The sequence below is a fragment of the Mirounga leonina genome, unplaced genomic scaffold (assembly GCF_011800145.1).
Source record: "Mirounga leonina isolate KUSES-001 unplaced genomic scaffold, KU_Mleo_1.0 Mir_151, whole genome shotgun sequence".
Lineage (NCBI taxonomy): Eukaryota > Metazoa > Chordata > Mammalia > Carnivora > Phocidae > Mirounga > Mirounga leonina.
In genome coordinates this window covers 18,039,316-18,051,639 of record NW_023270377.1, presented here as the reverse complement: position 1 = coordinate 18,051,639, position 12,324 = coordinate 18,039,316, and the positions used below count along the sequence as shown (strand labels likewise).

The 12,324-nt window shown below is 53.7% G+C and overlaps 1 protein-coding gene across 1 annotated transcript in view; it reads right to left on the bottom strand.

Annotated features, from left to right (window-relative positions):
- Window positions 1-347: 347 nt before the first annotated feature.
- CFAP65 (cilia and flagella associated protein 65) overlaps window positions 348-12,324 on the bottom strand; it is a 33,964-nt gene continuing 21,987 nt past the window's right edge. Inside the window, 14 exon segments of the mRNA XM_035008335.1 lie at window positions 348-510; window positions 606-743; window positions 1,373-1,852; window positions 2,377-2,505; window positions 2,794-2,996; window positions 3,226-3,270; window positions 4,993-5,100; window positions 5,287-5,400; window positions 6,115-6,258; window positions 7,387-7,545; window positions 7,646-7,837; window positions 9,843-9,953; window positions 10,100-10,166; window positions 10,451-10,627. Of these exon segments, the coding sequence (XP_034864226.1) occupies window positions 348-510; window positions 606-743; window positions 1,373-1,852; window positions 2,377-2,505; window positions 2,794-2,996; window positions 3,226-3,270; window positions 4,993-5,100; window positions 5,287-5,400; window positions 6,115-6,258; window positions 7,387-7,545; window positions 7,646-7,837; window positions 9,843-9,953; window positions 10,100-10,166; window positions 10,451-10,627 (2,230 nt within the window).

Sequence of the window (12,324 nt, the reverse complement as noted above, 5' to 3'; positions counted from 1 at the left end):
GTGAAAGGGGAGGGGTGGTCACCTCGCCCTGCTGCCACCTGCTGCGCCGATAAGGCCTGGCGCTCAGTTCCCGTCCCCCAGGCAATGCTGGGGCAAAGGCCAGTTAGGCCCCGCCGGAAGCGCCCTCCACTGGCCAAACCAGGTCCAGCGCCCGGCAGCGAGCAGCCGGAACTCTGGCCCAGCTGCGCTGTGGAGGGGAGAGAAGCAACCTCCCAGCACCCAAGGCTGCAACGAGTCGCTGCAGTCCGCCTCAGCCGCTCCAACCATCTGTCCCTCCCAGAGCGCGCTCGAGAATTCCTCCTACGTCGGGGAAATAAAGTCAAGGCAGATACAGAAGGCCAGATGCTTTAGTGGTGGGGCGGTGGAGAGGGGGGCCCTGAGGGCAGCAAGTCGGAGGGGCTGGGCTGTGGCATCCTCAGAGAGTCGGTAGGGGGCCGCGCCACCAGGCGGGGCACCTCGGCATGCTGCAGCCCGAGGGCCGCCGCCGAAAGCAAGTCGGGAGTCTCAATCCTGGAAGACAGAAAGCCCCAGGGAGAGGTTGGAAAGAGGCTTCGGGCCAAGCCTGCCCGCCCCTGCCGCCCCTCGGGCGCAGTCGGCGCCCCCACCTGGAAACGCTGAGCGGCGGCAGGGCGATGACGCGCGGCCGCGAAGTGAGCACCACCTCCCCGCGGCTCGCCTCCACCAGGATGTTCTGGATCATGTTCTCCAGCAGCGCCTCCTGCAGGTTGGCGAACGCCGGGAGCCTGCGGGGGGGTGGGGTGGGGGGGGTGGGGAGGGCGGGGTGGAGGATGCGGTGTCAGCACCGCCGTCGACGGGGCTCGCCTCCTCCGCGGATTCTCATTCCACTCCCCGCCCTCCCAGCACTATAAGGCATCCTTGTTCCAATTTTTCAGACGCTCAAATTGTGGCTTAAAGGGACCAAGTTGCCAAACGTCCTGCTGCTGGAACAAGTGGTGGGACCGGAGCCCAGGCAACTGTAGGTCCCATCTCAGGGCCACGTGTGGGGAGAGGCATCAAGCTGTGAGAGGGGCCCAAGGGACTGGGTGGGGCCTAAGGAATCCCTACACGGACAGGGAGGGCCACAGAGCAGCCCCAGGCAAAGGCCCTCTGGGAAGCAGTGGCACTTCTCTCCTGGCTCTAGAAACCCACTGAACGACCCCCTGGAAGTGGTGTGCTAGAAAATGTTAACAGCTGGGTCTTGGAGGGAAAGACTAAAGCTCAGAAGGCCTTCAGCTACCAGCGGGATGTCAGTGAACGCGGAGCTGGGAAGAGCCTTACACCCAGACAGAGGCTGGCCCCAGCACCCCACTGCCTCCTGGGATCCTTCTGCACATCCTGCCGTGCGAACCTTCGTCTGGGTCTGGCTGCTCACCGGCTGGTCGTCTCCTTCTCATCCTGTTCTTGCTCCTCTTTCACCATGACCTTCAGCTGCTGCTGCCACCGCCATTTCAGGGACTCCTGGGCCGTGGGCTGCAGTGTGGGCTCAGTCCCCGTCCAGGGCACCTTCTCTTCCTTCTCCCCCTCCTCCTCCTCCTCCTCCCCTCTGCCTGTCTCCTCTTCCATCTCCTCCTCTTCCTCCTCTTCCTCCTCCAGCTCCTCCTCTTCCTCTTCACTCTTCTCCTCCTCTTCCTCCATTTTCTTCTCCAGCCTCAGTTTGTCATCCTCAGACTCCTTGTCTCTGCTGGCCTCCCAGCTGCTGGAGGATGGAGACAGGACTGGTGCTAACTGCAGGGTGTTGTTCTGGGCCGTGAACTTGGCTGACTGCTCATTCCAGAACTGGCAGAAGTAAGGCATCTTCTCCACCAGGCTTTGGTCCACAGCCTCATGGAAGATCTTGTCTTCTAGCAGACCCCTGCGTGGCAGGGAGGAGGAGGAGACCCTTGCCAAGAGGCCTTGAAAGGGGGCTTTGCACACCCTGTGGGGCTCTGGCTTCAGAGTTCCTCGAGGGGCAGTTCTGACTTCTATGTCTACAAATGGGTGCTTGATGTGGGAGGCCAGCCCTTAAGTCAGTTGCCCCGCCCACCCGTCCTTTGGAGGAAGGCTTCTCTGGGCTCCGTGGGTTCTTAGAGGCAGAGCCAGGTCAGAGTTACACAGATAAGGGACAGGAACCCCGGGGGAAACAGTGAACTGGCTCAGACCTTATCTACTAGCCCTGGACAGGACAGAACTCAGGATCCAGCCCCGAGGATCCTTCTAGCAAGCTCCATTACAGCTGCCCCATACTGCAGGGCCTGGCGCCACCAGTGGAAGGATCTTGAGAGGAAGATCTATTTTTCAGGAAAGGAAGGGCTGGGGCTTCAGGGGCCGTGGGTGGACACAGAGCTGGCTGAATGAGCTGCTGAGATGAGGGGGATGGTGAGGGTCCAGGGGGGTTACCTGATGATGGCGGTGAGACAGTCAATCAGGAGCTGCTTCTCCTGCTTGGAGACGGGGGCCCAATTGTCTGGGGATTCTCCCTCAGAAGCCTCCAACTCCTCCTTGGGGTATTTCCTCTTTGGCAGCTCCCTGGAGCAGGCCATGACATTCTGAGTGGCTTGGGCAAGCCACCAGGCTGGGGGTAGGGTTATGAGCAGTGGCGGTGACCATGCAGTCATGAGAACATAGATGAGCTTTGGACAGCCCCCCGCCTTGGCCCAAGTGTAGTGCTACTGCATTTGGGGACCGAAGCCCAAACCTCAGGGTTGGCGCAGGACCTGGAGAGGTTCCAAATTGGAAAGGGGAGGTAGGAGGTGGGGCAGGAGGCCTGGGTGGGTGCCCCAGGGGGCAGAGACCCCGCCCTCCCTGAGAGTTCACCGGTGCAGGAAGTGCCGGGGAAAGTCGGAGAAGAAGTTGGCCAGGAAGTAGTCAGTGGCATGAGCCCGGGCCGTGAGGCCCAAGCACAGCATGTCTGGCGAGGGCGGCTGGGGACAGAGCCAGAATATCTTCTTCTTTGGGATCTTAAGGTTCCAGCTGACAGGCCGGCTGAGAGGCTGCTGATTCTTGATGGGGGGCAGCGTCTTTGGAAAGGGGAAGACGTGGGTGACAGGGGTGTGAGGACATCACTCTCTCACTGCTGGGTCCCTAGCCCCAACCAGGCCTTTGGAGCCAAATCGGAGTGTGACCCCACCCATTGGCACTTCCATCCCTCCCTTCTAGGCGGCTGGGCCTCCTAGGCCCAGAGGTATCTCTGGGAGCAAGCAAGGACCTCTCAATTTATGCCAAGGAGATGGGGCTTTATGAGCTCACCCTGTACCTCCTCCCAGGTGCACAGGCCCTACAATACGCTCCTCCCTGTGGAAGCAAAGAGCACCGTGCTTAGGGTACAAGAAGCCTAGAGGGACTCCTCTCTTCTCACCTTTCTGCCAACCCATGCGGTGGGGGTGGGGGTGGGGGGCTGGAAGCCAATGCTGGGACCTGCTGCCCTCTTGATCTCACCCAACTCCCAGCCACACCCCCTTCCAGGATCTTCTTTCGGGAAATGCTGCCTGCAGACAAGGAAAATCAGACCACCCAACTGGAGGAAAGAAAAGGAGATGCCATCAAATGTATGCAGGTTGTACCAAGGGTGCTTGTCCTTGTGCCTCGGATCACAAATACTCTCCTTTATGAAGATTTAATTCAGAAATCCCTTCTCCCGCACCCTCCAGACATGAGTTGCAGTCATAGTTGGGCCAGAGCTTCAGAGGGGAGCGTGCCTCCCTGGGGACTGAGTGTGGTGAGTGCAGAGGTGATCAAGGTGCAAGAATACCAGCACAAGGGGGCTGGGAAACTGGAGGAGGGACCAAGGGGGCTGTTCTGTCTCACGTTTACTCTCCGGCTCCCCTACAGATACGAATAGCCTGCTTAGTGCGTGCTTACTGCTCACACAGCTGTAGGCACTGTATGTGTTTAGCTCATTCAATCCTCACAACGGTGCTGTGAAGCAGGCACTATTTTACTTGCATTCAAAATATTTTTTAAACTTTTATTTTTAACCTTCTTAATATGGAAAATTTCAAATGTATAGGAAAGTAGAGAGAACGTACAGAGTCCTCCGTTACCCACCACCCAGCTTCAACAATCAGCAGCTCATGGCCAATCTTGTCTCATCTGTGCTCCACCTCTGGATTATCTTTTTGGTTTTTTTAAGATTTATTTATTTATTGGGCGCCTGGGTGGCTCAGTTGGTTGGGCGACTGCTTAGGTCATGATCCTGGAGTCCCTGGATCGAGTCCCGCATCGGGCTCCCTGCTCGGTGGGGAGTCTGCTTCTCCCTCTGACCCTCCCCCCTCTCATGCTCTCTGTCTCTCACTCTCTCTCAAATAAATAAAATCTTTAAAAAAAAAAGATTTTATTTATTTATTTCAGAGAGAGAGAGCACGCATGCACACACACTTGTGTGAGCAGGGGAGAGGGGCAGAGGCAGGGGGAGAGAGAGAATCTCAAGCAGACTCCCCACTGAGGGCAGAGCCTGACCTCAATCCCATGACCCTGAGATCATGACCTGAGCTGAAACCAAGAGTCAGACGCCTCCCCAACTGCGCCATCAGGTGCCCCTGGATTATCTTGAAGTCAATCCCAGATACAACATTACCCCTCTTTTATAGTTGAGGGAACTGAGACGTTATGTTAAGTAATTTGACCAAGATCCCAGAACTAGAAATCATCAAAGCCAGAATCAAAACTGGGCAACTTGTCTCCAGAGCCTGCCCCCAAAACCCCTGTCCCACACCGTCTTCCATCAGTTCCATCAGAAGGTGAGTTGTCTTGTCTCCCCTGGGTCCCCGGTGCCCAGCGCTTAGCAGGCACCCATTAAACACTGGCTACATGAGGCAGGGAATGGTCAGCCAGTCTTCTGTGTCCAGAAGAGAGTCTCTTGGGGAGATGCTATGCTTGGTCTAATGAAAGCAAGCTAATCTAGGACAGGCTGACCAGTTTTGCACATAGGACCACCTCACATCATCACCTCTGTCCCCCCTGGTAAGGCCAGTCAGAAAGATCTGTGGTGTTCAAGGCCCACTCTGGCCTCCTCACCTTCCCTTTCCTATCTGTGATGGTGAACTCCACTTCCTGCCGAACTTCCTCATCCTTCCACTCCTGTAGTTCCTTATGGTACTGATTCAGGAGTTTCTGTCGGTATACCTATAGCCCAGGACAAGGAGAGAGAAGGCCAAGGTCTGGAGCACCTGTGTGTTGTGGACCCCCACCCCCCACTCCCCAGGGGCTGGCCCCCGCCTTTCTGTGAAGGTCTAGGGATCTCATAGCCCACCCACATCCCAGTACTGGGAGCTATGCTCCATCCTAGCTTCTCTCTGGTGCTGGTCCTACCTTGCATACCAGGTCTATGCTGTAGAAGCTGGCATGCACTGAGGCCTTCAAGGTCACCACAAATGGGACTGTTTCTTCAGGAGCCACCTTCCCTGTCATGGGACTCACAGACACCTGTTTGGGGGAAGGGGTCTCTGGAGCTTCACAGGAATGGGATAGAGTGGGATGAAATGGAGTGGGTATGATGGGGTGGGATGGGATGGAATGGAATGGGGTAGGGTGGGGTTAGATGGGTTAGATAGGACAAGATGGGATAGGATGGGGTGGGATTCAGTGGGATGGGATGGGGTGGGATGGGGTGGGGTTGGATGGAGTGAGACGGGTGGGACAGGATAAGATGGGGTGGGATGGGGTGGGATGGGGTGGGATGGAATGGGATGGTGTAGGATAGAGTGGGATAAGATGGGATAGGATTTAATGGGATGGGGTGGGATGGGGTGGGGTTGGATGGAGTGAGACAGGTGGGACAGGATAAGATGGGGTGGGATGGGGTGGAATGGGATGGGGTGGAATGGGATGGGATGGAATGGGATGGGGTGGAATAGAGTGGGGTAAGAGGGGGTGTGATTTAGTGGGATGGGCTGGGATGGAATGGGATAGGATGCGGCAGGATGGGATGGAATGGGATGGGTTAGAATGGAATGGGATAAGATGGGTTGGAATTCAGTGTTATGGGGTGGGATGGAATGGGGCGGGATGGGATGGCCTGGGGTAGGATGGTGGGTGGGATGGGGTAAGATGAGACAAGATGGGATAGGATGGGGTGGAATAGGGTGGGCCTGGAGCCCTGCTAGAGGTTCTGATTCTGCGGAAATAGGGGACTCTCACCTCCCCAAAGTCTAGAGGCTTCAGCTGCCACTCAAAGACAACTGGCTCATTCTTGGAGATGTTGTTGAGGAACAGCAGGCGGCTGCACTTGGTCTGCACAGGAATGTTTCCCAGCGAGATATGGGACTGGGACAGGAAGACATTCTGTTGGTGGAGACAACACAACAGCCACTTTGGGAGGTGAAGAAATCATAACCATAGCAACCTCTCCCAGTTACTGAGTGCCTTCAGCAGGCACCATGGTAGGCCGTTCACACACATTTGATCCTCACCATGGCCCTGTGATATATGTATTATCATCCCCACTTTACAGATAGATGTGCTGCTAAGGTTTAGAATTTTTCCAAAGGTCTCTTACAGGCACAGTGGGGATAAACCCAGTCTCACTCTAAAGTCTATGCTTTTGACAATTAAAATAGGCTTGGAAGGGCTGAGAAATCAGAATTTGCTTAGAGAAGACAGAACTAAAGCCAACGTAACTTGAATCCCTGAAGGATGGTTGTAAATAAATGGGGGGATCGGCAGTTGGCATCTTCAATGGGAACAGAACAGTAGGGGGTCTGGAAAGACTGAAGCCACACGGAAGGGGCACTTCATCTCTGTCCAGACCCTGAGTGTCTCCAGGGCTGGGACTTTGTCTGGCTCTTCTTTGTGTCCTCAGGGCCTCCATAGTGCTCATCATGCAGTTATGGTCCAGAAAGGGTAGGAGTGGAAGGGTGGACAGGCCGATGAATAGGTGTATAGTGACTGGGTGGCTGTATGGAAGGATGGATGGAGAAGTGGGTAGATGGGTGGCTGGATGGATCAGTAAATGGGCATATGGGCCAATGGGAGGAGATGGATGGATGGGCAGATGAATGAATGGGTCAGACGTCCCAACAGTGGGGTGTGTTTGAACTAAAGATGGGGTTATTGACCTTAGATACCTTACAGCAAAATCCATCTAGGTCCAGGGAGGGGCTGTTCTGTATGAAGATAATACTTTACAGCCCTAAAATGGGAGAGCTTTCTTCTACCCCTTCCAAAATCCCCATCCCAATGCCCAGAGTGACTTGAGCAGGAACACCTATGGGCACTAGGTGGCAGGGTAAGCCTCTCATGGAGGGGTGTGCTGCCTGCTGGAGCTCGATGAGGGCTGGTTCCAGGCTTCCCCTGTGCAACCCTCCCTTATCACCTCCATCACATTTCCTTCCCAGCTTCTCTCTGCACTGGCCCCCCGGGGCCCTCAGGCTCCTCCTAAGTCTCAGGCCTTCCTACCTGCCTTCCCCCTACCTGTCCAGGAACCATCAGCCTAGTATGCTTGGGGTTATCATCCCAAGAGGAGATGTTGTGGAATGGGGCTGTGTCCCCCATGACATGGGGATCATAGCCCACTCCCTGGAAGCGAATCATGGCTGAGTTCCATCCCAGGACGTGTATGGGCACATCCACCTAGGAAGTTAGGAGGGTGGGGAAGGGACTGGTCAGAGCATGGCATGCTGAGGAGGCCAACACCAACCTCCACCCTTAATCAGCCCAGGCTGCAGCTCACCGTGTAGGTCTTGGCCTCAATAGGTGAGAAGATCCATAAGACCTGAGCAGTTGTGCCTGGCTGGATCTCCCCTTGGGGGTTGAGGCAGCTGAAGATGGGGTGATTGAAGTTTTTTTCCTGAACCTGCGACAGGATGTTCGTCTGGATCTCGTATGTCACGGGCACCGAGCCACCATTATACAGCTCATAAATCTGCAGGCGGGGTGGGGGGGCAGGAATAATGAAGCCTCCACACTAGCTCAGGGCTGCAAAGCAGAGAGCTTGGGGTTCTGTGTCCACTGAGGGAGGGCAGGCTGATTTCCCTGATGTCCCCCTTACAGCCCCAGAGCCCCCTAACTACCTCTGATTTCCCTTATGGTCCAATGATCCAAGAAGTATATAATTGTATTTTCAGTCTGGGACATTTTAGGATAATCTGTAATCCTTATTTTATTTGCTCTTAATTTACTTTTGCCAAGGTATAAGGGGACACTAAGGCTCATGTCTCTAGTGTGGTGATTTACAGAAGTGTCCATGCACACACCCTCCAGACCCTTCAGCATCTTCAAGGCTCTCCCTCTAATCACCCGGGAGGCTGCCACTTTCCACGTCTGCCCTTAGAGGCAGTCTTGCTTAAGGGCAGATGAGAGAGGGGAAGGAAGCTATGACATCCCCCAAGACTAAATCCAAAGTGTGGGAATCACAGAATGTCCTGGAAGCAACCCAAGATCTTCTGGTCCAATCCCTCATTTTAGGATTAGAAAATGGAAGCCAGAGAGAGCAAACGGTTTGTTTGGATCTAGGTCTTGCCCCCTCATCTTTCCCAGCACCCACTCTTGAATATGCTGATTTTATTTCTCTAGCCTGGGCCACCTCTGAGCTCCAGACCTGGTATCCAACTTCTGCTCCACAAGCCCTCCCTGCCCCCTCACCAGCCACTGATTGTCTCACAGACATCTCAAATTTGGTAAAAACCAAACTCTTCACTAGAAAGTTCTACCCCCCTCCGCCCCCAGGGAATCTCCTTTCAGTAAATGCTCAAACTAGGAATTCAATACATCTTGATCCCTCCCTTTCTCCCACTTCCCCAAACTGGCCCCAGCAAGTCCCAATGATTCTGCCTCCAAAATGTAAATTAAATCTGTTCACTTCTACTTCCGCTGTCCTCTTATGATCCAGGCCACCATCTGTCATCATCTCATGAATGAAAGTAGAAGCTTGGCCACAGTTGTGGAGATTGGTTGGAGGCACAGTTGGGTCTCCTTGCTCTAGATCTGGGGGCATTTTTCATTGTCTATGTTCAGATCCACAGGGAAGTGGTCTAGTCTTTCAGGAAAGCTCTCCAGGGGGCACTGAGTCTTTGCCTTCCTTTTCAAGGACATAGGTCTCTGTAGCCTTGTTTTGGGGGGGAAGGGGTGGCTTCCAGGAAGCCAGTAAGGTAGAGGGTGGTGTAGGGAAGCATATAGAGCTCAGGGCTAGGGGTCCCACCCTCTCAGGTTCAGAAAGCCCATTCCTCTGACTCTAGGCTGGACGACCAGAGGCCTCTGCTCAGAAATACAAGGACTTCTAAATGGTTAGAAATTTCACAGCTATGGCATGTTTGGGAAAATACTATGTCCCCCTCTGGGAGATTTCCAGTGTACATTTTCAGAGCAAAGGAACCCAATTCCCTCCACTTGATAAAGAAAATTCTATAGTTTTGAAAGGATTCAGTCTCGTTTTTCGCGCTCCAGAAAAATGTCTTTCCTGGAGCAGTGATTTTCAACCTGGGGCTGAGACCTATTAGTGAGCAGACCATGAAAGCAATTTAGCAGGTGGAACAGAATAAAATAAAAACGGAAAACATCAGAATGCTTTGCGTGTAATAGTGTACACATTCATTTGCGGTACTTATGTGTATGTATGTACTTACTGAGTTATTATCCAAAATATATTAGTGTGACTCATGATCAAAGAAGTTTGAAGAATCCTGTGCTAGAAGAGAGACCCCCCTGCTTTTGCATGGGAACACAGGCACAAGGCCCGGCAAAGGGCTTACTTAGCACCAAGCACCAGGAAGCGGAAGCTTCTCACCTTGGATTTCTCCCAGTTGCCCAAACTCAGGGTTTGACCTGTAGCCCCACCTCTTAGAGTGAGGACTTCTGGAGGGCAGGGTCTTTGTCACCCTGTAAAAGGCTGATGCAGATACACAGAGATCAGGACAATGTAGACCACTGACCTGCCTTGGGGGCAGTGTGTCGCCGATGGGGACAGGGACGAACTGGTGGCTGGTGGAGGTGAAGTGCACATACTTTTGCTCCTGCTTCACTGTCACACCTATGAAATTTAGCTGGAAAGACAAAATCCATGAGTAGCATCCTTCCCTGGGAGAAACGGAAGCACCCAGCAGAAAGATCTGGACCCTAGCTCCCCGGGGGGCACAGTTCCCTGCTCCTCTCTCAGGCATCCAGGACAGGACAAGGTCTGGGGTCTCACCAGGATCTCCCGGCCATGGGACACTTTGAAGAGCACTGGGAGGCGATCGGTGCCCACGAACACATGGCTGGAAGGGAAGAGACGAGTCTGGGCTGAGTTATGGAGCCCCGGTACCAGCAGGAGAGCAAAGCCCCTGGGAGCATGTGGAAACCTCTGAGTTGGGATGGGGCAAGAGGGACATGAAACCTCCCCGCCAAGTGGGTGGACGGGGTCCTCCCCCCGCGGCGGGCACTTAGGGTACTCTGGAGTCACACAGTGCAAGGCCAAGCTCCTCCAGGAGCACAGGGAAAGGGAGGGGTGGGGGCAGGGTCTCCAGGACCGGAAGTGTAGGACAGGCAGTGGGAGGAGTACCTGTATTTGAGTTCCACCACCTGCTCTTGCCCAGGACTCAGGCTCCCAGCCTTGGGGCTGATGGAGAACACGCAGTTGTCCTGCACACGCATTTGGTGAAGCTCAGTGGCGTCAAACTCTGCTTGCTGTGCCCACAGCTCCAGGTCAATCTGCTGGTCACTTGGAAAGAGGAAGGCCCTGGAGGAGGGGTGCAAGCCACTTAGAACAGAGAGGCAGGAGCTCTGAGCTGCAAGCAGGGTGGATGCTCCCCCAATTTGGCAAGCTGCCCCGTGCATGGCTGAGCAAACACGGCTATGGTGGATTCTCACTTCATAATGGCCCCCAAACCCAAACCTGGGAACGGCAGCAGGTCCCTGGTGACAAAGTGGAAAGTGGAGATTGGGGCTTCCATTGTGGGGGACAGGGGTCGAGGGGGACTGTGTTATGTGGGTAACGTTGAGCTAGCTAGCCACTAACCCCGGGGGGGGGGGGTAGTTTGTGTGACAAAGCTCTTAGAAAGGGCCATTTGAAGTACCTAAAAATGCCAGCAACACCAACCAGGCACCCCCCCCCGCCCCGAGAGGGAGGGTGTCTAGGTCAGCGGGAGCATAGGGCAGAGAAGAGATGCCCCAGCAGGGCTGGCGTTCTTGAATCTGGAGCAAGTCTGGACATAGAATTAATGCCCCTCAAATGTCTCACGTTGTAGGAAAGTAGATACTGCACTCTAGCTGGTTGACAAAACAAGCGGTGAAAGGGTCCCCGGGTTACGATCTGAAAAGGAGGACCCCTTCACTTGCAGAGACATGGCACAGAACTGGCCTCACACTGGGCAGACGGCATGAACGGGGAGCAGCCAGAGGGGAAATGCTCAACAAAGAGAAGAGGAAATCGCAAATCACGACTCCCTTGAATCAGTCGTAAATAGTTTCACATCAGCAACGTGATAAACAGTTCCACTCGATACTGGTAAGTTTAAAGAGAATGGACACCTTCAAACAGGTAGAGAGAGAAAGTACGGTTACCACCTTTTGTTGTAGGAATTTTGACAGTGTCTACTAGAATAAAAACAGCATGAGCCCTTTGACTCAGACATTCTCTCCTGCGTGTGCACGTGCTCACGCTCACACACACACAGATGTTTATTACAACTTTCTTTGTAGTGGCAAAAAAAAAAAAAAAACAGTACAGAATGAGTTTAATAACTTAAGGGCCATTCATATTATGGAATATTATGCCAAGTATTACAAAGAAAGAGTTAAGGGGCGCCGGGGTGGCTCAGTGAGTTAAGCATCGGTGAAGCATCTGCCTTGGACTCAGATCTTGACCTCAGGGTCCTGGGATCAAGCCCCTTATCACATCCCATCATTGCATGGGGCTCCCTGCGCAGCAGGGAGTCTGCTTCTCCCTCTGCCCCTCCCCCTGCCCCTGCTCATGTTCTCTCTTTCACGCACGCTCTCTCTCAAATGAATAAATAAAAAATCTTTAAAAAAAGAGTCGAGAGTTTTATGCGTTGATCTGTATTGATCTGAAGGGAATGTTATCGGCACAATGCTAAGTGAAAATGTTAATGATCTAATGCTGAGCAGAAAGCAGTATGTACAAGCATTGTGCCGTTACTGTAAAAAAAGAATTCAAGGGAAACAGAATAACCCCTGGGCTGTGTTTACGTGTGTGTGTTGTAAGTGCTGAGGATGGAAACTCCCTTCAAACCCTCCAACATCCCAGCAGAGTGGACATGTGGCAGGACCTGCTTCCATCACCTTTGTGTCTTTTGACTGGTGAATAAACTGCTTTTGTTATTTTATCCAGGGGATACTGATCAGCAGCAAAACTGGAGATCTTGCTACTTTGGGGTTATCTGGATAGTTTTGACACCTCTGTTTCCCTCGCTGCTC